Here is a 27,012-nt window from a genome sequence, read left to right on the forward strand (position 1 = left end):
AAGTACATATCTAAGGAGTTCAAGAAGCAAACCACTCCCAAAGGTAATAGACCAATCACTAAATGGGCAAAGGAACTAAGGGGAGACTTCTCAGAAAAGGAAAGAATGGTAAAGAAACACATAAAGATAAGCTCCTAATCCCTGGCCCTAAAAGAAATGCAAATCAAAACAACTCTGAGATTCCATTTCAACCCCAGTTAGATTGGCCAACATTGTGAATTTGAACAACAAATGATGTTGGTGGGGATGTAGGGAAAAAGGAACCCTACTACACTGTTGGTGGAAATGTAAAATAGTACAACCACTTTGTCCAGAAGCCTGGAGGTTCCTCAAATAAAACGAAACATAGATCTTCCCTACATGCCAGCCCATGCCTAGGCATCTACCACTCCTAGGCATCTACCCAGATCATCAGAAGCCAGATACCATAAAGATACTTTGCACATTCATGTTTATTGCTGCCTTTTTCACAACAGCCATGTTGTAGAAACAGCCCAGGTGCCCTACACGAGTAGATGCAAAAAAATGTGGCTATACACAATGGAATTTTACCCAATCATTAGAAAAAATAGTAAGTCATTTTCAGGGAAATGATGGACCTAGAACAAATCATATTACATGAGGTCCTGTCATACATGGAAGCTAGATCTAAAATACCTGGACATAATAAATTACACAGGTCTCTACACACAGTGAGACCAAAGGAGGAAACTCCTAGGAGAGGAACGAAAAGGCACAATGTCAATGCGTATCTGATCATACTGATAATATTTCTCAAAATGGACTCTAGGAAATGAAAACAAGAGGTGTTTTTTTTTCCTTTAAAAAAAGGATATTACTAATATCCAGGTATTCTACTTCTAGAACTTTATTACAGTTATTCATGCCTCAAATGACTGAAGATTGTTTTGTAAGATCAAAAGACAAGAAGCCAAGGATCCATGAATAAAAATGTAGTCCAGCCAGGCAGTGGTGGCTCACACTTGTAATCCTAGCTACTCAGGAGCCTGAGATCTGAGGATCGTGGTTCAGAGCCAGCCCAGGCAGGAAAATCTGTGCGATTTTTATCTCCAATAAATCATCAGAAAACCAGAAGTGGTAGAGCTCAAGTGGTAGAGTGCTAGCCTTGAGCTGAAGAGCTCAAGGACAGTGCTCTGGCCCAGAGTTCAAGCACTATGACCAACAACAACAACAACAAAAAAATTTAAAAAGGAAAAAAAAAGTGTAGTCCAAGATTTGGTAAACAGCCAGTCTGGACATCAAGGTATTTTTTACAAAAGGAATGAGGCAGCTCTTTACGTACTGATTGAAATGATCTCCAAGGTACAACATGAAGTAAAAAAAGAAGAGAATTTGTAATATTTTCATGTTGACTTGTGAAGATCATACATGCATATATGGATAAAATAACTCTAGGAACATGCACAAAAACTTTATTACAGTGAAAAGTAAAAGACAATTTTAATCTTAGTACATTCTCTCATAGATGGGGTCATCACCACTGGGACAGCCTAACAACCTACTGTGCACTTGCATTCACAAAGCCCAATGGACATTAAGAGACTGGGTTTCAGTCCAGAATTTGCTGTGGATGAGGAGTAAATGTCCTGTGTAGTTGTGACATATGACAAGTACGCTTCATATACAACAGACTAAACTGTACCTCATGATTCAAGGTCTCCCTGTGATGGGAGGGCAGGAAAAGTAAGCTATGATCTCTACTTCAAGCCATTTCCCCTATTCCCACACTCAGGGAAATAGTGATGCCAATAAATGTTTAACAAAACAAAATATTTTCAGTGCAATTTTGTTCTCATCTCACTCTACTCTTATAATCGTTTTATTTTATCCTGTTTTCTAAGAAAATAAGTTGTTGACTAAGAGCATGGTGAGCCAATGACAGAAGCATATATAAGTCCTAGTGGTAGCACGAGGAACAATCTTCTGTTTGGGGCGGGGGGCGGAAACATGGAAAGAAGGCAAAAGTAAGTTGCGTTTTGAATGATGAATAGGAATTGAACTGTATCAGGACTCCTTTTTCTCACTTTTCTGCAGAGTTGGGAATTACATACACTCCAATAGCTTTCCCAGTCTATAGTTCAAGGCTCTCACTAGAAAGAATGGACAAATGTATTACTGTCTCCATGGAAAGGAAATAAGTATTCTAGTTGACCATGTTGAAGAGACCATGAATTATACCCTGAAATAGGAACACAATGGAGGAGACCTCTAGGAGTCTGGACCTCTAAGAGACTGTAGGAGAATGAAAAAAGTAGGTAGAATATTATAAACTATGGAGAAGGGAAGCTAAGTAGTCTATGGGGAGGGTGAGGTTGAAGTCAACAGAAAATAAGCTGGGAGAAACCAGCCAATCATTAGCAGGCTAAGGAAGATGGGGAAGAGAGTTGGAGAGAAGTAAATCATAAACATATTACCTACACCAATTTAAAATTTTATTTTAAATTAAGCTATAAAAAGTATTGTAAGAAATAAAAGTAAATAATAGTGACAAATAAATAGCATTAAAATGACTCCCCCCAAAAGCCTAACTTGAAATCAAAATTGCTTTATGCATAATAGCTGTATTATTATGCCCTCGAATGATTAAAAATGTGAGGCTTTCCTTTTTCACCCATGGGTCTGCCTTAATAGCTAAATCCAAAAGGCCGTGAGTCTTTAATACCTCTACTTTTATTTGACACATATGTATTTAGGATGTATCTGGAATTCTGAAAGGTACCTAAAGACAGAATAGTAAAGAACTGAAAAGATGAACAATAATTAGAAGCTAGTTGACTTATTTTCCTCTGAGATGATGAAACTCTTTAGTTTTCTTATTCCAAGAGGAGAGTATGAATGTGTACATTTAGTAAGTACCATAGATCCTAACTGTAATTGTGTCTTCTTGATCCTGCAAAAAGAAAGGAAAACAAGCAAGCAAGAAAAACACAAAAAGGAAAAGAAAAAAACAAAACAGCCTAGAAAGTCTTGAGTTATTGGGGGATGGAAATACTTTAGGCTCATTATTCTTTGTAGACAGAATTCTGGAAATTGTTCTGCGCAACTCAGAATCTGTACTGAAGGGTAGTAATCGTGAGTGCAGCCTGCAGACGGGTCTTTCTTTCTGTCACTGTTAATAAAAATGTGCTGAGAAAGACGAAGAGCAGGCCAGCGAGCCCCTTCCCCCATGGCATCAGCCACACTCCACCAATCCCAAACTCTCGACAGCTTAAAACTTGAGCAGTAGATGAAAGAAAAAAAGAAAAAGAAAAAAAAACCCAAAACAAACAACTAGTATTAGTTTCCTCATTTCTCTAGTGGATGCCTGTGACTTGTTTTAACCATCCGTACTATTAATGGTTCTTAATACATCTCAATAAAAGTACCTTCAGTTACAAAGAAGACATTAATTACATTTTATGATAAAATGTACAACTGAAAAAACAAATGTAATATTGGAGGGGGAGGGTTAAAACTCTTTCTTGAAAACTATGAAGATTTTTTTTAAAGGAGGATTGTCCAGGGGGAAAATTGGCTGGAGTTGGGAAGAGGGTATTGGAAGTGAGGAGGATCAAAACATATACACATATATAGTACATAGATATGGGTGGGTGTATAGAGGTAAGAAGTTGATACAATGAAACCCACCAAATACTGTTTGAAAGAGGAAGGAGGGTGAGATGCTCAAGGGTTTTAATACAGGGGCAAACATGCAAAGTATAGTGTACCCATGTAAGGACTTATCACAATGAACACCCCTTTGTACTGTTCATGTGTGCTAATAAATGGAGGAATATAAAAATCTACCTCTACTTGGAAAACCCCCACAATTTCTCTTAATGCTTTTCAAACAACTTGCCAAAAAAACAGTTTCCCAGGTTAACATTCATTAAATTGGAGAGAACGAGCTACAGTCAAATGAGTAAATTGTTTTTCTCTTCTTAAATAAACTAGCAAGTACTTGCTGAGCTCTAGCTGACACAGGTGCTGGCCTTAGGCTGGTGTTATCCTTGCCATCTGAACAGGAAGGCATTCCGTTGGGTTTTCAGATAAAAGTAGGTGTACAGTTAAATTTCACATAAACAATGAAAAAAAGTTCTAGCACTGCATGTCCCATGTATTATTACATACACTCGATATAGCAAAAAAACTTTTTATTTTTTAATCTGAAAAAGTATCTTGTATTTTCATTGGCAGACTGCAAGCAAGTAGCCTAAAATGGCAAGTGGTCGTTTTGCTCACCATGTCTGCTGTAGGAATGTGGATGGGAAAAATGCTTAGTCCAGAGCACTCAGCTGGGAGACATGGGAAAAGCTGTTGATTGGTGGGTTTGTGTCAAGTTCTTGACATTGTCAAAAAAGAGAAGGTAATGGTGATAACAGAGTAACTGGGTAGAAGGAGGGATGGTGGAGGATGGCACTGGTACCAGAGCAGCAGAAGTGAGTAGCTTGGGGAGGGATGGAATACTCTGGCTCTAGGTCTAGGGTGCTTTTCCTTGCCTGTTGCTGCTCGCTCTCCCCCCTACCCTCTCTCTTTCTCTCTGTCCCCTTCTGAACTTTTTCCTGAAGGCAACAAATGACTAATAGAAGTAGAAATACTTTTGGGCTTGATAAATAATTTGAAACTATAGGAACTGCCATATTGATGCGGATCTCCTGGTTCGTGTAAGGTAACTTAAAAATACTAGCCGCTAAAGTGACCACCATGTGACAGTCAGGCAGGAAGAGTTTGTTATTTTACCGAATTGCTGCCCATGGCGTTCATGGTGGAGACCACATGGCCAAAAAGGGGAGGACTGTGGTCTGACCTGGGTTTAAGTAGAGAAGGGGCAGGGAGAAGGTGTGGCTAGATGAGGGAAGGTGTGGCCACACTGGATGAGGATGTGATCTCAGGGCCTGGGACCTTCTCCTCCCCCACACCTCAACGGTTAGATGAGAGGCATGACTGGGGGCTGCCCAGGAGGTGACCTCCAGGTGTGCCAGTTATCTAGGTGACACAGGCATAGGGCAGAGACTTATGCAGGAGGTGAGGTGGCCAGGGCCCACAGACCCTACAATTAGTTTCTAAAATTAATACTTTCCTACAAATGTTTGCAAAGGATTTGATCATGAACGTTGCTTGTCTTCCATTACTGACATTCCTAGAGTAGAAGGAAGTCATAAGGTTTGCTTACTTTCTTCCCAGATGCCCATTTCCCAATTTGAAGGGAAGATTATTAGTGTATAATTAAAAGCAAAACAAAACAAAACGAACAAACAAAAAAACCCAATACCCAAAAACCTACTGTAATAATGTCTTCTTAATTCTGTATAAAACCCCCTGAGGGAACAAATTACCGGAGCACAGAACTATTTTTCATTTACTATTCTTCGTAAGGAGAAGTCTGACGTTTTCTTGTGCAGCTCAGGACCTGTGCTGAAGGTACTATGGAGATCAACTCAGCTGGGGTTCTGAGCAACACATCAGGGCACTCCTCCCCATCTTCACCGGTCCTGCTGCCATCTTCCTAGCTCTACCAACAGAGACTCTGGGCAATGCTCTCTTCAGCTTTACTTAGCATTCACTCTCTGATCTCTGGCATAGCCTGTTTCTCTGGCTAGAGACATCCCCAGCAGTCTGGGCTCTCGAGTACTCGGTCCTTTGGCTGGGATTATACTGTATGCTGCCAACCTAACTCACTCTCCTCACAGCAAGGGAGTCAGGAAGGAGAGCAAGTTGGACAGGGTTCTACTGTAAGCTGGGTGTCAAGCAGTGGCCAAGCGCCATCTGCACCATAGTAGCTTTAAGGCCCAGCTTCAACCTTGTTTTCCTTGCCTGAAGCTGATGTTGAACTCATCAGGACAGAGGACCTATCTACTCTGTCCACTGTCTATTTTTATTCTTTCTCATATCTCTATTTAGATTTGGCTTTGGGATTGGGGACAGAGAAGATAGAAAGGCCAAACTTAACCCTCAATTTAAGTTGTGTTTGCCAATCCCTCTCTTGTGAGAGCAGTTGCCATTGTGGATGTCATGTTTGTGCAAAAGAGGTGATAAGCATAGACTCCAGGGGGTGAAACTTCTCTGAAACTCTGACTGTGTAACATTGAGTCATTACTTAGCCTCTCTGTCATTCAAATGGAATGACAAGAGTACTCACTTTATAGAGATGGAAGAAGAATCCAATGTTCTGTGTGTTCAGATAGCTTTGAGAACACTGCCAGCTACATGGAGTTTTAAATTATTGCTTTAATATAATCACTATATCTTTTTTGATTTCATTGTTTGTCAATTCTTGGGGTAATAGATAGGACAGAATTCTGGCATCTACAGATTAACAGCACTACATTCTCTGCCATGCATATAGGTTCATACTTCTCAGCCAGGCACTGACAATAACAAAATAAACTAAAATCCCCTTTGTAAACTATAATACTTATTTCTTAGAACAATATGCAATTACAAGGAAAAAGGAACATATATGGGTACGGTATCAAATGCCTAAAGGAAACATGACTGCTACTCAAATTGCAAGCTGGGAAGGCTTAAAAGCAAGGCCATGCTTTTGGATTGTTTGGTGTATATGCAGAAGAAGGAAGGCTGAGAGACACTCAGTGAGGAGGCAGGCCACAGCTGAGCAAGGACTGCACCTACGGGAACAATACAGACATCCTGAGAAGGAAGATACTTTAACAAGTGAACACACAGAAGCAGCATTTCAGTGTGTCCTTTATTTCCAGTCTGAATCATTCATTTGGCTTTAGAGTAGAACTGACGAAATGGACTGAACAATTATGAAGTATTTACTTCCTTATAGTCCAAAGCTACATGTGAGGCTGAATTTTGGGTGAGGTCATGTATCAGTATAGCAATGAAGATGTTCAATTAATTAGACATTTATTCAATTGTTCCTGATATTTAGCAACATTCTTAGAAGAACTTGAAAAAAATCTTTGCCAAAGTCAGTAAGTGAAGTGAAATGCACAAATTGCTTTGGGCGATCTGCTGCGGAGAACTGTTTTAAGCACGGCATAAACATGCCAAATCAAGAACTTGTTTCTTTATCTACATGTGCCATAAAAATTTGGCTCTCATAGTGTCTGATCCATTAAAAATGGGATTTGCTATTTCCAGACAGCAGAAAGCTCAGAGCTCAACAGGGCCAGCAGGCAGGAATCCCAACTCCCATCTCCCTCTTAGAACAGCTCAGAGCGCTCTACTGCTATGTTCTCTACTCAAGGCACAGGGGTAATGCATGCTTGACCATACTAGGATTGCCTTTGGATTGAGGCACAGGTTCATGATTCTTCAAATATAAAAAGCTGTATCTCAGCAGACACCTGATTTATGGAGAAACATTAGGCATTATGTGATTTTTTTTTCAACAAGGACATATGATACAGGTATTGAAACAATGCTGCAGAGAAATGACAGACTAGAGGATAGTAGTATAACCCAAGACTGTTAACACAGATTACTACTGTATGTTTTTGCCTAAAGCCTCAGAAATATTTCACTGTACACTAGAGGATAAGAATCCCATGTCATTAATACTAATAGTTCTTGAGATAGTCTTAGAAAGTGTGGATTATTGAAATACACAGCAATTCGTTTTGCATAGTTAATATTGTGTTAAAGAATCAATTGTACTGCCAAGGACAAATGACTAATACTTGTAATCCTAGCTACTCTTAGGAGGCTGACATCTAAGGATAATAGTTTGAAGCCAGCCTAGGCAAGGAAGTCTGTGAGACTCTTATGTCAAATAGATCATAAAAAAGCCAAGAGTGGAGCTGTGGCTCAAAAGAACTTAGGGATAGAGTCCAGCCCTGGGCTAGCGAACATGCAAACACACACACACACACACACACACACACACACACACACACACACACACACTTACATATACCCCTACACCCTTCCCATACACAGTTGTACTAATATAATTGTTGAAGTCAGGATGTCTAGAGAATTCCTTCTTTCCTCTCTTTCTTCCTTGGCTCCTTTTCTCTTTTACTTGGGATCAAACCCAGTACCTTTACAGACTGTCACTACTATTGTACTTTATGATTTTTTTTTTGGAGGGGTTTCTTATTTTTCAAGTAAGCAAGCTTCCCCTGCATTGCCAAACCCCTAGGTCTTCAAGACAAAATGCAATAATTCCCAAAGAATAATGTTTAATAGTATTTAATTACAAAAATAATCTAGGGTAATACTGGTTCCACTTTTCTCACACATTTACTATCTTTACTAACTATCCACAGGGTTAACTACTCTTCTAATATCTATCTGTAGATACATCTATCGATAAATATATCTATATTTAAATTCTGCACTAGTACAAAATTGTGTACTCTGCCTTAGTCTTCTCACTCATAGGGTTTGAGCCACATGTCCACTTTAAGCTTTTTGCTGTTTAATTGGAGAAATTCTTATCTCCAGCAGACTTTGAACTAGACTTTGAACTGTGATTTTCAGAGATCAGCCTTCAAAGTAGGTTGGATTACAGGCATGAACTACTGGTATCCAACATTTCCACTATTTTTTTTTTTTTTTGGGGTCTGGTCGCAGGGCCTGAACTCTGGGACTGGGCACTGTCCCTCAGCTCTTCAGCTCAAGGCTAGCACTCTACCACTTGAGCCACAGCACCATTTCCGGCTTTTTTCTTTTTGCTTACGTGGTGCTGAGGAATCGAACCCAGGGCCTCAGGCATGCAAGGCAAGCGCTCTACCACTGAGCCATCTTCCCAGCCCACTATTTTTAATCCAACGACTGTCTACAGTAATATTCGATTTACCTAGGCCTTATTACCAGTTGTTCCTAAGAAAGTTTTTAAGGTAAGTATAATTAGTTCCTAAAATACTAATGCTTTCAAAAAGAGGGTACTGTTTTTAAACAAAACATGTTTCTTAATATAAATTAATCCCAATTATTTCACTTGAGATAAATTAAAGTGTACTGAGGGTCTGGGATTAGAGGTAAGTGATGGGGTCCTGGGCAGCTGCACCACAAGAGGTGCTCTGCTAGTGACTTTGGGCTCTGAAGCCTGTCCTCCTTTTTTTGTTGTTGTTGTTGTTGGTCATGGGACTTGAACTCTGTGCCTGGGTGTTGTCCCTGAGCTCTTCAGCTCAAGGCTAGCACTCTACCACTTGAGCCACAGCACCACTTCTGGTTTTTGAGTGGTTAATTGGAGATGAGTATCTCATGGGGATTTTACTGCCCCAGCTGGCTTTGAACCATGATCCTTAGAATCTCAGCCTCCTGAGTAGTTAGGATTACAGGCTGTCCTCCCTTTTATTTCGTACTCTGTTACTACTTACTGCAGCTCTGAGTTCTCAAACTGAAATAAGGATATTGGGTCTAACAAACAATGTCTTGTTCTCATAGTCTGGATGCGTGGTGGGGGCTTTTCACCCAGCTCAGACAAGCTTAGAGGTGTGAGATAGGCCATTCTTTGAATCTGCAGGGGTATCATGCTGTTTTTAGACACAGGAAAGTTTTACTACAGAGAATGCTTGCCCTAGACGATGTGTTTTTGTTGGACTTGGGTCCCTACCCCAAACATGTGGTTTTTGCCTTTAAAAGCTTTGTGCATGCTACTTTCTGGGCTGCAGGTCTTTGAGACAAAAGTCTACCTGTAGTTGCCAGCTTTCTAATGAAGACTTCCAATTTGATCTCTCAAAACGTGGCTTCTCTGTTGCTAGTGGTTGAGTTCCTGTAAAACAAAGCAGGAACTAACCTCTTCCTAACTGCTGTCAGGGCAATCAGGCATCTGTCTACATTGGTTAGAATGGACTTAAACAAAACAAGGGACAGTTGGTGGATGTTGAGTGGGGAGAGTAAACAGTCACTTGAACAGTCTGGGCTCAGATTGGCTTTCACACAAATTCAGAGCAGTATTTTGGATCTACCAGATCACAGTAACAAAGACTGCTAATTGAGTAAAGTGCTGATATTTGTTTTTCTCAAAGGAGAACTTATCAAGTATGTTTATATATACAGTTTTGTGACATAGAAGAATTTGCTTACAGTTAGATATATGTCAATGTGTAGAAAAAAGTTATTAAAGTAATAGTTATCAAGTGAAAAAGAAAAGCTAACTTTACCAATAATGACTCTCAAGAATGTGCAAAGATTTACAATTCTACATGAAGAACACAAGTTATTAAAAGAAAATAAGGCTGAATATTGGTAGCTCACATCTGTAATCATAGCTACTCAGAAGGCTCAGATCTGAGGATTACAGCAGGAAGGTTCTGGATTCTCTTATCTCTAATTAACCACTTAAAAACTGGACGTGGAGTTGTGGCTCAAAGTGGTAGAACACTAGCATTGAGCAAAAAAGCTCAGGGACAAAGCCCATACTCTGCATTCAAGTCCCACAACCAAAAACAAAACAAAACAAAAAAGCAGCCTCCAGCTGTGAAGCATTGTAGTAGTGACAACTGCTAAATACTCATCGTGTATGCGTGTGTGTGTGTGTGTGTGTGTGTACACTGGTACTCTACCACCTGAACAATACCTCCACTTTCAGAATTTTGCTGGTTAATTAGAGATAAAAGCCTCAAAGACTTTTCTCCTGGGCTGGCTTCAAACCTGGATCCTCATATCTCAGCCTCCTGAATAACTAGGATGATAGGCATAGCCTAACAGGACTTGGCTTAACACTCTCTTTTAATGTGGAGAAGATATTAAATCACTCATATGAACTGAGTTTTAGAACTTGGGAGATGTTAAAAAATTGCTGTGGATCTAAAATTTTTTTTCTTCCCTAGCATTTTCCAATTTTATAGTAACTTTTTATATTAGTAGATTATTAACATCTGTGTTTAGCTAATAAACCTAGATTTCCCCCTGAACACATAAGTTCTGATAAAAATCTACCAAAAAAGTTATAAAAAAAGGAGATCCTTTATGTACACAGTAAGGTTTTATTCTGGCCAAGGACACACAGTACACACTAATTTGCATGACTTTAATAAAAGGTGTTCTAATTATAGCCTGTTTTAACTTACCTGTGACTTCTCCAGAAGGGGGAGAAAAAACAAAAACAAACAATCTCTAGGTTGACCCCATGGCCTAGAAGGCCTCTGGCCCTGTAACCTTTCCCGGTACTTAGCTTGGTGTACTTTCAGAAACCACAAGGTATATTCATTAAAAAAACGGAGGAAAAAAATGCATGAAATATAATCAGATGACCTTCTGGATTACCTTACCTATGTTCCCTTTTATTAGGGAAGATAAATGAGAACACATTTTGATTAACTTTCTTTGCATAAATAATATTTCTACGAATGGTTGCCAGGTATGATGGCATTTATCTATAATCCCAGAACTTGAGAGGTAAGGCAGGAAGATGACAAGTTAGAAGTCGGCTTAGGCTACCTAGCAAGACTGCCTCAACAACCAAAAGGAATTATTGAAGAGAATTCTTTTAATCTGGACACAGAACCAAAAGCACTTGAAAATGAAATTCAATCTGAAGCAACATGTATTAGTGTAAGAAAGTATTTCCCAACTCTCATCTGGGTGCACATTTTGCTTTGAGTTTTGTTTGCTGTTTGCAACAGCATTTAAGAGAAAACCAGCTGACCATTTACTACCTAACAATGGCTTTAGGGTCTGATTAAGAAATGCACCTGGCCTCCTTCAAACAATCTGCTTGTTTAACCTGGTGACTTTTCTGTGTCTGGGGTCAGTCCGGAGCAATCTGGGGTGTGGGATGGAAAGAAGAGCAAACATAACTGACTCACTGAGAACACAACAGCTCTAACTGCCCTTTGTAATTACAACTGTTTTAGCAGTTTCCAGTAGGCAAGGCTATCATTTAAGTGACCACTATAATTTGGGATGAAATCCCAGGAAATGGTGCCAATTGAAAAGGAGTTGTCTTTCTGAGTTTACTCAGCATAATGAAGCCAGTGAAGTGCTGAGTTTCCCTTCTTCCATGTAAAAGTACAAGGGGAAGTTAACACTAAAAGGAAGTTAGGTAGAGAGAAAAAGAGATTGCCAGAAGAGTCACTCTCAGGAGCAAGCCATGGCTTAATCTTACTCTTGCATCTCTTGTGGTATGGAAAAATTTCAACCATACAGAAAACTGTACAAAAGAACGAAGCCCACAACTTCTTACTTTGTTTTGAAATTCATTAACACATGGTCCACTGTACTTTACTGAACTCTATTCATGTCTCTCTGAGGGGTATTCTTTAAGCCCCAGTTTTGGGGCTTAAAGTCATGGCCTTAGTCCCGCTTTGCTTTTTTGCTCAGGGCTGGCACTCTATTATTTAAGCCATACTGCTACTTCTGGCTTTTTGCTGGTCAAATGGAGATAAGTCTCTCTGATTTGTCTTCCTAGGCTGGCTTTGAACCTCAATCTTCAAACCTCAGCCTCCTCAGTAGCTAGGATTACATGTATGAGCCACCAGCACCTGGTCCTCCGAGTTCTTTTTACAGTATATCTTCAACAGATGATATTTTAATTTAGATAAGCTTCCATTTACAATATTGGTGTATATTTCTCTAAAAATTATTCTAGAAATCTCACGGAGCATAAGGTGCTGAAGCCAACTTTAAAAGATCTTGAAAATATTTCACAAGAAAACATCTATCTGAGCGGGGCACACCTGTAACCCTAGCTACTCTGGAGGCTGAGATCTGAGGATCATGGTTCAAAGCCAGCCCAGGCAGGAAAGTCCATGAAACTCTTATCTCGAATAAACCACTAGAAAACCAGCCATGGCGCTGTGACTCAAGTGGTAGAGCACTAGCCTTGAGCTGAAGAGCTGAGGGACCAGCTGAGCCCAGGCCCAGAGTTCAAGCCACACCACCGACCTACCAAAAAACAAAACAAAAAACAAAATCTAAACCAAAAAACAAACAAAAACCACATCTATCTGCTTAGAAATCTAATTTGACTGCCTGCAACTGGGTAGTTAAAATGACAGAGTAACTTGAAATACCACCCTCTTATTTTGTTATTTATGAGGGAAAAAAACAACATTTTAACACTGAGAAATAGGGTTTATCTGTGTGTGGTTCTAGTTATCTCAGAACAGTCCAATAAACAAGAGACAAAGTTACAAGTAGCAAGGTTACATTTGTAGGGATGGAGCTAAGAAAAGTAGGAGGTTAATAAAGAGCCCAGGCACTGTCCAGAACAAAAATTTCTTTTCCTTCACTTCACACACACAGAATAAAACAGCACCTAAAGCAGACACATGGCCAAACTTCAGGAGCTTCAAAACTCATTCATCAAGCAGTCTAGCTACTTACAATAATTTATTATCCATCTTAAACTAAAGATCAAAAGGTACTTTTATTCAGTTCTTCATTACCCAATGACTAATTTGTAGGGGAATGAAGCCTTCACAAGAGAAGCCAAAATAATCTGAGGTGACTTTGATATAATGCCACAAAGGATATGAAGAGGAAGCTGGTAGAAGCTGCAAATGGCTAGATTCCATTAAGAGGTCTAATAAAAGAGTAATGGAAATTCCCTTAACTGTAAATTAAAAAAATGTTAGAAGTGGGCAAAATGTAGACAAGTTGGGTGAAACCTTTGATTTGCCATAGCTTTTTCTGTTTCTAAGCTTTTGTTAAATGTTAACTTTAGCCACTGTTGCACTTTCATTAATTAAATGGCTTCACTTAAAAAAAAAGTGCAACGTTCCCATTAGAAATCTGGCCAATCTCATTCCTTCTGCTGCTGTAATATTCAGCAGCTTGTGCCTTCCCCTTGACTTGTCAGACACCAGTGGCTTTCTCAATTTCTTTCAAACAGAATCCCTGTATTCTGCCAAGTGATTGGCTTAGCTTGAGAAATGTTCACTTGATAATTTAAATTCTAAGACTGCATATTAGAGTGGTCACATGGAACAAAAACACCTCTTTTTACCAATGTTTGGCACATGAAGTCAACTGGTCACTTAGGAAACCACTAGAAATGATTTAAATTCTCCAAACTTCCACAAACCATTGGGCACAATTTTGTTGCTGTATAAAGTATTTTTTCATACTCATCATTTTGACAGAAAAAAAAAAAAGGCCTTACCATGTGGTACCTGTAAATTTACCTGTAAATTCATAGATAAGGACTTTAAGTTTACAGGAGCATTTCAGCTGTGTATTTCTGTTTGCCTCTGAAGTCACCACACATTAATAGATTTATTGGAATATAACGAACACGGACTAGAAGTTTCACCCAAGTCTCAAATCTGTAATGCATTTCCCCATGGAGATGGGAAGGCGTTAAGCATTTTTTATAAAATGGTTCCAAGTGTGTGTGTTTTTAAAAAGAAGTTTTTATTTTTTACAAATATATGAAATACATATATGTAAAAAATGTCCAGGAAATTTTTCAAATAGGAAGGGTAAAGGGTGTGGGTTAGAATAGAAATGAGGAGTCTTTTCTTTTTATTCCAGGCAGTACTGAGGTTTGAATTCAGAGCTTATGCTTTTTCAGTAGGTATTCTATACTCTACCATGGCTCCAGCCTACAATGGGTCTTTAGAAAGTATTTAAATGGCAATTTGGGAGCCATCACACTTTTTGACCATCTCTGTCCAGCAAAACTCTTGGTGATGGATATTTCATGAATAATGCTATTTACTGATTTTTAAAAAAGGATGATTTATTTAGCAAAATAACGAATAGAACAGTGGAGAGCCCAGACCTGGCAAGTAATGTTTTAACTACTTTTCCCAATGCAAAGCCGAGGTTTTCATTAGTATTTGGGAAAAAAACAAACAAACAAAAAACAAAACACAAAAACCACTCGTATATTAAGACATCAAACAAAAACTTTACCAAAGGCTGTCTTAAAGGTTTGAGACTTCAGTGCCAATATGTAGCTAGATTTGTGTTGTTTAGGTTTTTGTTGTTTTAAAGCTAGGTAAGTGTTAGACCTATAGCTCTAGCTAACTGTGACTAGATTTTAATGTGCAAAAAATACTATTCTAGTTCACAAACGCAAATATTGTTTTCATTACAAATGTTGAAAAATTTTAAACTGAAATACAAGTGTATTTGCACTTCAAAGTTACCATATTTTGCTCTTTCATTTTTCTTCCCTATTCTTCCTTCTTTCTTTCCATATTAAAAAATGCATATATTGAAGACTGTGCTATACATTCAGAAAGATGTAAATCTAGAAGGGATCATAACTATACTAATGGGAACACTAATCATCATCAAGACTCCAATAAAATGTATTAATAACATGTTCATTTCTCTTACCTTGTGGTCATATGGATTGTAAGAATGAAATACTTGAGAAAGATCTTTTGTCCTCTGCTTTTTCTGTGAAAGAAAAATACAAAATATTTGAGTTGGTTGCTCATAGAAAGCATACACGTGTGTTTATATCTATACCTAAAGATGCTGTTCTTTCATTACAGATTTTGGCCTTGTGAAAGCTGAAGGAACACAAGGGTTTAAGTGCAAACCAAAGTCGGAAGCAGCAAAGCAACCTCTTCCCAGAAAATTTTGAATTAAATTATGAAAAATTCTCTATTAAAATGTTTAACTTAGGGGCTGGGAAGGTGGCTCAGTGGTAGAGCGCTTGCCTTGCATGCCTGAGGCCCTGGGTTTGATTCCTCAGCACCACATAAGCAAAAAGAAAAAAGCCGGAAGTGGCGCTATGGCTCAAGTAGTAGAGCGCTAGCCTTGAGCTGAAGAGCTGAGGGACAGCGCCCAGGCCCAGAGTTCAGGCCCCACGACCGGACCCAAAAAAAAAAAAAAAAGTTTAACTTAGAGGTTAAAATGAAGAAAGCACAATACAAAGAAAGAAAATTCAGGCCACATTCAGGGCAGTTTCAGTTGCTTTGAACACCACTGCAGCTATTCAGATCTGATCCATGATACACACCTGCCCGAAGGATGGGCAGGCTTCCTGGCACACCTTAGCCTGTCTGCCAATGGTGCCTTCATTCTATCAGATGTGGTGCACAGTACATATCGCATACGCTAAGTGTGTGATAAAGACTGGCTACATTAATGGATAAACTATGGCACTAAGTTGGAGAGGCATGTAACTACCCATATTTATACTGGGGATATGTAGCTGTATACACATAGTTAAGACAACAGAAGGCCCTTTACTTCTCACAACATGTTCTTTTTCAGGGCAAACCCAGGTATTGCTCAAGTCTTGTCCAGCTCCTCTGCTACTCAGCATCAGGGATAAGAAGTATGGGGTTATCTCATTCTAGCCAACATAGATGACAGTCTCTTTTCTTTTCTTTCCTTAAGTTTTTTTATTGTAAAAATGCTATACAGAGGGGTTACAGTTACATGAACAAGGTAATGAGTACATTTTCTACTGAGCATTGTTGCCTCCTCCTTTGTTTTCCCCTACCATTCCTTCCCTCCCTCCTCCACTACTATCCCCGCCACGCCGAAGTTGTAAAGTTCATTTTCAACATAGTGTTGTTTTTTTAAAATACATTTTTATTGTAAAAATAGTGTACAGAGGGGTTACAGTTACATGAGTAAGGTAATGAGTACATTTCCTATTGAGCATTGTTACCTCCTCCTTTGTTTTTCTCCTACTATCCCTTCCCTCCCACCTCCCCAATATAGTGTCTTGTACATCTCATTGTTACAATGGGTCAATCTGTACCCCTATTTAAGCATTTCTATCAATTATCTTTAAATATTTTATAGTGTTTTGTACATCTCACTGTTACAATGGGTCAACCTGTATCCTTATTTAAGCATTTTGTTTTTTCCCTTCCCCTTCCTGAATTAGAGAAGTATATATACAAGATGTGGGGCACCAATGTCAAATACAGTGAAAACAGGGTTTATACAGTGGGGGAGGAACATACAAGGAAACAAAAAAATCACATGGTACAGTATAAATACGTTAGAAACAATATCAAGAAAGAAAAAAGGTATTTGTGTCCCTATCTTGGGGTTCATTTTGCTTACCATCAACTTATATGGTCATATGTACCTAGCTTTTGGCCTTTAGACACATGAAGAAATGCTCAACTTCTCTAGCCATAAAAGAAGTACAAATCAAAATAACATTGAGAATTCACCTCACCCCAGTTAAAATGGCTATAATCAAGAACTCTAATAACAACAGATGCTGGAGGGGATGTGGACAGAAGGGAGCCCTACTGCATTGTTGGTGGGAGTGTAAACTTGTTGAACCACTTTGGGAAGCAGTATGGAGGTTCCTCAAAAGACTCCACATAGAGCTCCCCTATGACCCAGCAATCCCAATTTTGGGCATTTACCCAAACAATCACAAACAAAGCCATAATAAGGCTACCAGCACAACTATGTTTATTGCAGCATTATTTACCATAGCTAAGCCAAGATATGGAACCAACCCAGATGCCCTCAGTAGATAAATGATCAAGAAAATGTGGTATATATACACAATGGAATTCTATGCCTCCATCAGAAAGAATAACATTGCCCATTTGTTAGGAAATGGAAAGACAGAAAAAATATTAAGTGAAGCAAGCCAGGCCCAAAGAAACATAGGTCTCATGGTTTCCCTTATTTGCAATAACTAGTACATGTGGAGACACACAGCTTCTTTTCTCATGTACTATTATCGCTGCACCTGCTCTGCCACTCCCCCTTACCCACTATGGACAATTTTTATGCTTCCTTATATGTAAACACAAATTTAAAGTTAGTAATTTCAAAGAAAGGAAGATATTCCATATCTTCCTTATCTTCCATATCTTGATCTGAAATTTATTTTTCATGTTCACATTTTATCTTTGCCAAACTTTCATGCATGAGTCCATCACCTATAGTCTAAGAGCTTTAGAAATCCAAACGTCTTCTCCAATTTAATCTTTAATATAATAATCTTTGCACAAGTATCTGTGACAGCCTGAGAGTTTGGATAGATAAAAAATTATAGAGGTCCAGTTTCAGTATCAAATAGAACACTACTTAGATATGATAAACGACCTCCTATCCCCCCTAAATCTTCCCAATGTGCCATCTTACCAAGAGAGAATGAAAAAAAAAGAACAAGACTTAAAATGGAAATTCTGGAGATTTTTCTCTTCTATTTAAAAGTTAGAACCTTTCTAAATTTGAAGAACAGATTAAAATATGTATCATATTTTCTTAGCAATAAATACAGAAGTGACTGAATTTCTTTCTTGTCCATCACAAAATTAAGACTACTGAATATATCTTAAAATTCTGTCATGTAAGTAACTTGGTGGTTGTTAAGTCTGACCCACTCTGATGTTATTCCAAAAGGTAACCGAGCTTCTTCTGTCTACACTTGTGAATGAATACTAGACTAGTATCCATGAGGCCTAAAGAAGTATTCCCTACCTATTCCAGTATCCTCCTGGACATGTCCATCAAATCTCTACTGCCAGAAATCCTGCCTGGCTTTTGTGTGGTCTTCTACATCCACTTGGCTAGGCAGCTGGCTGAGATAATAGTGAGGATTGTGTACTAAAGTCCTTTATAGATGCTGGTTTTTTTTTTTTTCTAGAAAATTCTCCCTATTTCAGAAATATCCTGGAGCCATAATTCTATTGGCAGGCCTGCAGATCCCTTGTTCTTATTGCCACATTCTGATGCCCACTGAAAATCATCCCTTGCAGCTCAGCTGAAATTTCTGCCTCTTCTGTCCTCCCCCTTGACCAGTGATTCTAATCACCTAACTTGAAGCAATTTAATACTTCTTTTCTCCTGAGAGTATGGATATTGCTTCAAGATGAGTACACAAAAATTTCCTTAGCTAATGAAACATTAGTTATGTGAGCCTTGGGATCTGTTGGATAGGATGGTCAAGTTGCTTGTCCATCAACGTTTTCATTAGCTTATCATTTTTTTCTTTCCTTTCCTTATACCAGTGTAGTAAAACTGTTCTTGGCTTACACTTCAATCAGAACAAAAATGACAAATACTAACACTTCCATTGGAAGGAGATTGATTTAACACATTGGGAAAAATTGCTTTTCCAGAAAGGAATTTATGCTAGAGAAGATAAAATAGAAAACATATCAATTTTCATCTTGGGAGGTATACCAAAGACTGATGAGTCTCAGACACTGTTGACCACCTTGAGCTGGTAGGCAGATAAGGAATATTCTAAAGTTGCTTTTTATGGTCTTTTCATGTGGGTTTGAATTTATATCTGTGTATTTATAGCTAAAGCTGACATATGTTTTTTGACTTATCAGATGGCAGGGCCCTGAAGATTGAACCCAGGTTCTTGGTCCTATCAAGCACATGCCACACACACACACACACACACACACACACACACACATTTTATTTTATTTGCTTGAACTCAAGGGTCTGGGTACTGTCCCTGAGCTTTTTTGCTCAAAGTTTTCACTTTACCATTTGAGCCACAGCTTCACTTCTTGCTTTTTGGTGATTAACTGAAGATAGAGTCTCACAAATTCTCCTGCCCAGGCTGGCTTTGAACCATGATCCTCAGATTTCAGCCTCCTGAGTAGCTGGGATTACAGGTGTCAGTCACTGGTGCCCAACTTCTACATACACTTTTTGTCATAGCTACTTCAATTGATTTTGGAAGGGAAGTAGGATATAAGTAGGTGAAACACTATTTGGGACAGTGACTATGTCTGGTTCTGGGATGGGATTTAATTCTCCAAGCCTCTTCTATGTCAATAGCAACATGTGCCACCCTAGAGATGATTTCTTTCAGTCTAATAAATGTTCCCACTTTCACTTTAAAAAAAACCAGAAGTATTTTTTTCTTATAAGTTTATTATTGCACATATAGTAAATTCTTGGCTGTAAATATTAAGGGTTACTATATTCAATTATCTAAAAATCACTGCTTTCTTCCTTTCAGCTATCTAGCCTAGTGGTATATCTTTTAGAATCTAGAACAATGCTTGGAAAATTATGGCCTACTGGGCAATCTAGACTACTTCCTGTTTTTTTTAAAGTTTTATTGTTACTATCTATGACAGTTTCCATGCTCCAACAGCAGATGGTCAAAACAGACCACAAATCTTAAGGTATTTACCATCTGGCTCTTTCCAGAGAGAAGTTAGCTCTGATCTAGAATCTCTATGCCTAACCATGTCTACAGCTACTACTAGTTTCTTGAAATGAACAGTTAACTTCACAGCAAAATTCCTTGCACCTTCTACTTGCTCATGAAGACACTTCAAAAGCCAGTTCTAACCTATTTCCTAAAATACCATGATGAAGATACCAGGCATAGCAAGAATTAGCTGTGTTGTTTCCAGGATTTTAACTTCCAGTGTCTTCTAGCTATAGACTGAGAAAAGGGCAAGGCGGTTTGTAGCACTTGCTGAAACAGATAAGGAATTTCTGAGTCTAGTAAATTTCTAGTAAATATTCTAGCTGCTCACCACAGGAAGTCTTTAGTAAGTTCTTGCACTAAAGCAAGGTAGAAACTTAACATACAAGTAAATAAGACATGGCTACCATTACCAGTGATTGAGAATCCCATAGGGGCACTGTTAGGACTACTACTCTGCAAGGCTTGTTGAGCTTTGCTATCAGCAGTTGTAACTGAAACCAAAAGCGGAGCCAAAAAGGGCATAATTAGGTATTTTCCTATTGCATCATAGTGCATGTGTAAATTGCCTCCCACTTTTCAGCCTGTTAAAACAAACATCTTGGTCATGCAACCACCTGTTAATTCTCTAAGTGTTTGAAAAGTAAACATGTTAAACAAGTTGTGTGATGAACTTGTAATGAGGGTGGCCAAAGTACAAAAGGTTTGGCAACCATTTTCCCCCAGACGTACCTTCAAGTCACCTTTATCCTCAGTTCCAAGACATGTGCCACAGGGATGAGAGGATGCTGAGCCGTGCCATGGAGGTAGGTTGAAGCTGAGTTTAAACACTGAAGCAGTATGCAAATTCAGTAAAACTTCTGGATCCTGAGTATCCACAGCTTCCCAACTATGTGCATTTCACAAACTGCTCTTATATTCTACTTTTCAGAAAACACTGAAGACCCCTTCCTTAAACTTCCTTTTGGAAACAAACAAAGCTAAAGGCCCCGAGGGAGAATTTTTTTTACAGCGCAGGTTGCTGTGTGTGTGTGTGTGTGTGTGTGTGTGTGAATGGGTGGGTGGGAGTATGTGCTGGTACTGGGGCTTGAAATCAGGGCCTTGTGCTCTTGGCTAGTCCTCTACTACTTGAGGCACACCTCCACTCAAGGCTTTTTGCTGATTAACTGACAATAAGAATCTCTTGGGATTTGTCTGCCTGGACTGGCTTCCAATGGCAATCCTCAGGTCTCAGCCCCTGAGTAGCTACCAGAGCCCAGCTTAACCCTCTCAATCTTTATGAAAGGTATACAATAGAGGACAGTCTGAGAAAGGCTCTTTGGAGCCAAGAATCTATTTTGAAGATGAGGTTATATGGCCAATTGAATATGAGCAATATCTACCATGCTTCCTGTTTGTTTCCCAAGCTATTTCAATGCTTTCTTTGCCCTTTGTCTAGATGTAAAACTTTCCCAAGTAAACCAGTAAAACTATAATGTCACTATATACTCTATTTCTATATATGGGGGTCTCAAAACTGAAGAAGCTTACAAGCTTCTTCATATTATCATATTAATATTTAAATATCCAAGCCTTCATCATACTTTGTGGGAAGAAGTTAAAAGAGCAGGTTTAAATTTCAACACACTATTTTTTTTTCCCTTGCTTTTCTCTCTGGCAGAGTCTAAGAAGTGGTTAACTGAGCAACTGGCGTGTAGCAACAAAAAGGTAAGAGGAAAAGACAAGGAGCTGAGAAAGAGGTAAACTGGACAACCAGGTCTGACTAGCTGAGCCTTACGTCATTTGAGGCAACAAATCAGGAAGGACCTAAAAGAGTTAAGGTCTAAAAAATTCCAAAAGATTGGAGTCAGTCATCAGGTAATAGAGGCCAGAAACCTAAGACTGATGAGTTACTGCCTGTCAGAGATAGACATTCAGTAGTGCAGACACAGAACCACATCCTAAAACAAAAAGACAGAAATAGCCAAGATGTTTAAGATGAAAAACAGCAAAGAAGAGAGTCAAAGAGTCCCTGTTGAAGAATTAGCCAGGGCCTGAAAGAGTCAGTGAGGACAAGTACATAGCAAGAAGCAGTAAGGGTCACTGGAGCCCGGGAAGAGAAATGAGGTAGTCAGGAAACTTTATTTGAGGTACATAAATGTGCCAGGTACCAAGGATGTGGCCTGGTGGTGAGGAAGATCTCCTATTTGCATGGAGATCATCCTTTAAACTTTCTACAGGGCAGGTTCTAGTGTTTAGAGAGTAGGCAATATTGGGACCATTAAATTCAGTATGCATGGAACAGTATTTGATGGAAGAAGAAAAGCATTAATTGTTGGAGAGCTCAGCTTTTTTTTTTTTAAAGTAAGAATAAAGGAAATGAATCTACAGATAACTGTATAGGTGAATGGAATCAGAGAGGAAAGGACCTTTGCTGATTTAAAGAAATGGCTAAGTAATTACAACAAATGATTTATGAAACATAGTGACACATGATCAAAGTTGTGTTTCAGAACAAGCTTCATGGTATTAAAGATGGAGCTCACCTGAAAGTAAAACTAGAGGCCCAACATGGAAGCATGTAAGGTTAGCAGCCATCCCAAATTAACATGGCAACAACCCAAATGAAGGTGAGAAGGAAGTAGAATTAGAGAGCCACCTGAGTGAGGCAGAATGGACTTCAGCTGGTAACTGATTAGAGAAGAAGCCATATAAGAGAGAAATTAGAATGTGGTGGGGCACAATAGTCCTAGCACATGGGAGGTATAGGCAGGAGGATGGTAATTTTGAGGCCAGTGAAATACTGTCTCAAAAAAGGCAAAACAAAACAAGTGTAAGAGATCTCTAACTAAACTAAGGGAGGAGAGAAGAGTACCTTTCATTGATGTAAAAGCATAGGCAGAAAAGCGAGTCTAGGGACTAGGAGAAGAGAAGGGAATTCAGTCCTGAATATGATGACTTTGAAGTGAGACAGAGTTAGACATGACATGGAGGCCACAGATTTGGGGGTCTATATGTATAATTTAAAGGTAGGCAGGGATGAGAGCATGTAGGGAGAACACAGAGCAAGAGAAGAAATAAGACAAGTAAGGTTAAAATCCTCACAAATGACAAGTCCCCGACCCTATGGTAGCAACCTGTTTTAAACTTCCTATGGAAAATGAGCAAGTTGCATTAAACCAGTTGTTCTCAACTCCTCTGTAGGTAGAATGATTGGAGAACCTTTAAAATATACCAAGACCCTTGTCCTCTTCCCTAATGTCTCAGATTTAATTGGTCTTTTGGGACACTGGCAAGCTTTGGGAGTATTTCCAAATGTGGCCAATGTGGAGAAACACTATTCACAATGCTCCTCAAGGTGTCTTCCAACTGTTAACCTCCATGCTGCAGGTCAGATCCCTACCAGCGTTCAGCTCTTGCCACTCTATGCCCTGAAGTCTATCAGGTACTTTCTTTTTTATTCTCTGTGTTGTACCTGCAGCTTTGCCTTATTTCCTGACCTTTTCTTTATTTAAAAATGGACTCTGCACAGAAATTCCTCTGGGGCCTATTGAGGTGCTAGCTGCAGAACAGGCTGAAAACTTAAATCTCACTCTCTACTTGGTAAATAATTCTGAAAAATATAGGAGAGCTAATTCAATAAGCCTGATCCTTTACTTGGTTGCCAACTCATAAAACACCAAAAGCTTAATTAAAAGCATTTGACAAGCTCACTTTTCTAGTGTACATACATCCTTAGTGTCCCTAAGATTGTCATACTTATTCAAGATCAATAAAGAGGAGGAGAACAAGGGCCCTGGACCCAGGCCAACCAGAAAAATCAACGATGTGAAATACGGATGTGATCAAAGACAGCCCATAATATGTTGAGTATCCAACATGCAGCCAACATGGAGAACGTTTCTTCTAAATCTTTGCCTCATACAGGTGAATGCTCTACCACTGAATCACATCTCTAGTCTTTCTGCACTTCCTTTTTAAGATCTTATGAACAAATTCTTCTGTGAAACTAAGCAAAACAAAGGAAAACAAGACCATTCTGCTCTCTGCATATTTTCTTCATGTGCCTCCGCAAAATCTGCAAAGTGACTGAGATGATCATCAATGCTACTGAGTCCTCACAGCCTCCTCTACCTCCCTTCAATTAGAGTAAATTCAAATAGAGATGGCAAGTTGTTTAGATTCAGGGAACTCTGTGGTGTGTGCACAAAGCAAGTGCTTCCTAGAGACATACCTCTAAGGGAAAGTTATAAAATAGAGGACTGAATTTGTTCACCATAATAGCATTCAAATAAAATAAGAAGCAAATGTGAGCATGTCCACTCCTTCTAAATCACGAGCGATAATGGTGGGAAACATTTTTTCAGCCTCATGGTTTCTAAGATAGCCTTAGTGGGAGCAAAGTATCAACAATCAGCCTCTCTTGTTTACAGGGGTGGAGGTGGGCCATTTTCCCCCACAGGACCTAGGGAGGCAAAAAATGCACTCAGAGAAATCTGCATGAATGTAGTGATAGTCCATGAAAGAAAGTGGAGGTAGCCAGATCTTCAGTCAAAGCCACTCTGTTTTCTAAAGAAAACACAATTGTAAGGAAAGGTCATTCTTTGGCAACAGTGGCATGGTGAGCACATAAAGAGAGACTTGGCTAATTTTCATAATAATTACTGCCAAATTGAGTAGCCATCGCAAGCAACGGGACAGAATAGCCTTTCAACAGAAGTCAAATCCCTGAAAAGCAAAAGGACAAAATCAAAGGCACCAAAGACTACATAATGCCCACTGTTTCTTTCAAAGGTCATTGTATAGTAACTTCTGGACACTGAAAATAACAGCAAAAACATGAATTTCTGTAAATACCAACTCAGTATCACTAGTCTTCACTCTGCCATTCTAAGTGATCAGAACATCCTATCTAGATTAGTATAGGAATGCTTTCTTTCCTGGACCATCTGGGCCCAAATTTCATGATTGGTTGGCCAAATATGGTCTGTGGCCAAAGTGCTCATCTCTTTTTTTTTTTTTTTGCCCACTTTGCCATTTGTTTTTACATTTTTAAATGGCCAGGGATGGGGGATGCCAAGGATATTTGTAATATTTGTAATATATAAAAATTACATGAAAAGCAAATTTCCATACATAAAGTTTTTATTGGAAGAGAGCTGGGTTTATTCCTTACATAGTGCATATATTAGTGTTATAATGCCTGCAATGAATGGCTGCAACATACCACCTGGCTTACAAAGCTGAAATATTCAGGATCTGGCCCCTTTCTAGACTTTGCCACTTCTGACTCAATCTGTAGCAAGCCAGGCTACCCAGCAGAATCACTTAGGGATTTAAATTATACTGATGTCTGGTACACAAGCCTTTAATTCATCTGGGGTACACTGGAATTTGTGATTAAAAAAAATCTCCCCAGGTTGGGGGCTGGGAAGGTGTCTTGCATGCATGAGGCCCTGGGTTCAATTCCTCAGCACCACATAAACAGAAAAAGCCAGACATGGTGCTGTGGCTCAAGTGGTAGAGTGCTAGCCTCGAGCTGAAGAGCTGAGGGACAGCACCCAGGCCCAGAGTTCAGGCCTCATAACCCACTGGAAAAAAAAAAAATCTCCCCAGGTGAGGCTATAGTGAAATCAGAGTTTAGAGCCATTATAGAACCATTGTTTAGCCTTTCTTTACTGAGGCCAGTGTGAGAAAACCAAAGCAAGATCATCTACTGCCATTCTCCTCAGCAGAAAACTCCAAGGCCTCCTGCTGCTCAAACACTGTGCGAAAGCTTGTTCGTGAGATAGACCCTGGATCCTCCTGAATCCACATCCTACTAACACTACTTCCACTTCTATGTCGTAGATAATTTCAAAGGCCCAGTTCCAGATCACCTCTTTTTGTGCTGGATCCCCCACTACTCATTCAGGCTACCAGGTCTGTCCAGCATCTGTTTGCTACACAACACTTTAACTGTTTGTCAGTATCACTTCCTCATCTCTTTATCCTATTTCCCTACAGATTCCCTTCCCACTACCATTCGTCTGGCCCCTTGGTCCCTGAACAATGGACTGAGGCTTTCTCATTACCATTTGTCCATTCCTCTGAGAACAGCTACTCAGGAATGGTTTCTATGTCTCTGGAGAGCCTCCCGACAGTTCTGTCTCCACTCTCACCTGCTGTATGTAAAAATCCATTCTCTGTGCTCTAAAACTTAATGGATTAATTGAAAAACAGCCATTCATCATATTTTCTAGATACCCCTCATGTTGTAGGCACCATGCCAGGGAGCACACAGAAAGCAAGCCAGATGAAGCTGTTGGACTCAACAGAGCTTATAAACAAGCACTACATATACTTACCAAGCAACCAAGCACATAGTAAGTACTGAAACATTTGCTGAATGAATTGCAAAATTTTTGGATATTGACATTGGGCATTAATATTGCACCAATGAATGACCTCTTCATGATTCTTAAGCAGATTACTAAATAAAATGCCAGGTTTTAGGCTAGAGAGACATTACTTTTATAAGTACAAATGACAGAAGTTGTAAATATCCTATGGGATTTCACTTTTAGTTTCTATTCAAGGCACAAATCTCTTGTAGCATGTTCATATTCTCAGAGCTTGTTCTCTTCTCTGATAAGTTATATACAGATAGGATTCAGTTTCTTTTCATGGAAAGAACAATAGCTTAAGAGACAAAAATAACAGCTATACACAGTAGTTTACTCATGCTTTAAAAATAAATAACAGCTGGGTACCAATGGTTCACATATGTAATCCTACCTACTCAGAAGGCTGAGATCTAAGGATCACAGTTCAAAGCCAGCCTGGGAAGAAAAGTCCCCATGTGACTCATCTCCAATTAACTATTCAAAAACTGGAAATGGCACTGTGGCTTAAGTGGTAGAGCACTAGCCTTAAGCACAAAGAGGCTCAGAGACAGTGCCCAGGCCCCGAGTTGAAGTCCCACAACCAACAACAAAAATAAATAAATAAACACAACAAATTATTCAGAATGTAGTCAGATGACCAATCTGTTCCCT

General features: G+C 39.2%; 1 protein-coding gene across 2 annotated transcripts in view; it reads right to left on the reverse strand.

The window, feature by feature from the left end:
* Cdkal1 (CDK5 regulatory subunit associated protein 1-like 1) overlaps positions 1-27,012 on the reverse strand; it is a 520,358-nt gene that overhangs the window by 102,744 nt on the left and 390,602 nt on the right. For both annotated transcript variants that reach the window (XM_013030462.1, XM_013030461.1), the window contains one exon: positions 15,214-15,276. In XM_013030462.1, coding sequence (XP_012885916.1) covers positions 15,214-15,276 — 63 coding nt within the window. The remainder of the gene's footprint in view (positions 1-15,213; positions 15,277-27,012) is intronic.

Source organism: Dipodomys ordii, unplaced genomic scaffold (genome assembly GCF_000151885.1).
Source record: "Dipodomys ordii isolate 6190 unplaced genomic scaffold, Dord_2.0 Scaffold130, whole genome shotgun sequence".
NCBI lineage: Eukaryota > Metazoa > Chordata > Mammalia > Rodentia > Heteromyidae > Dipodomys > Dipodomys ordii.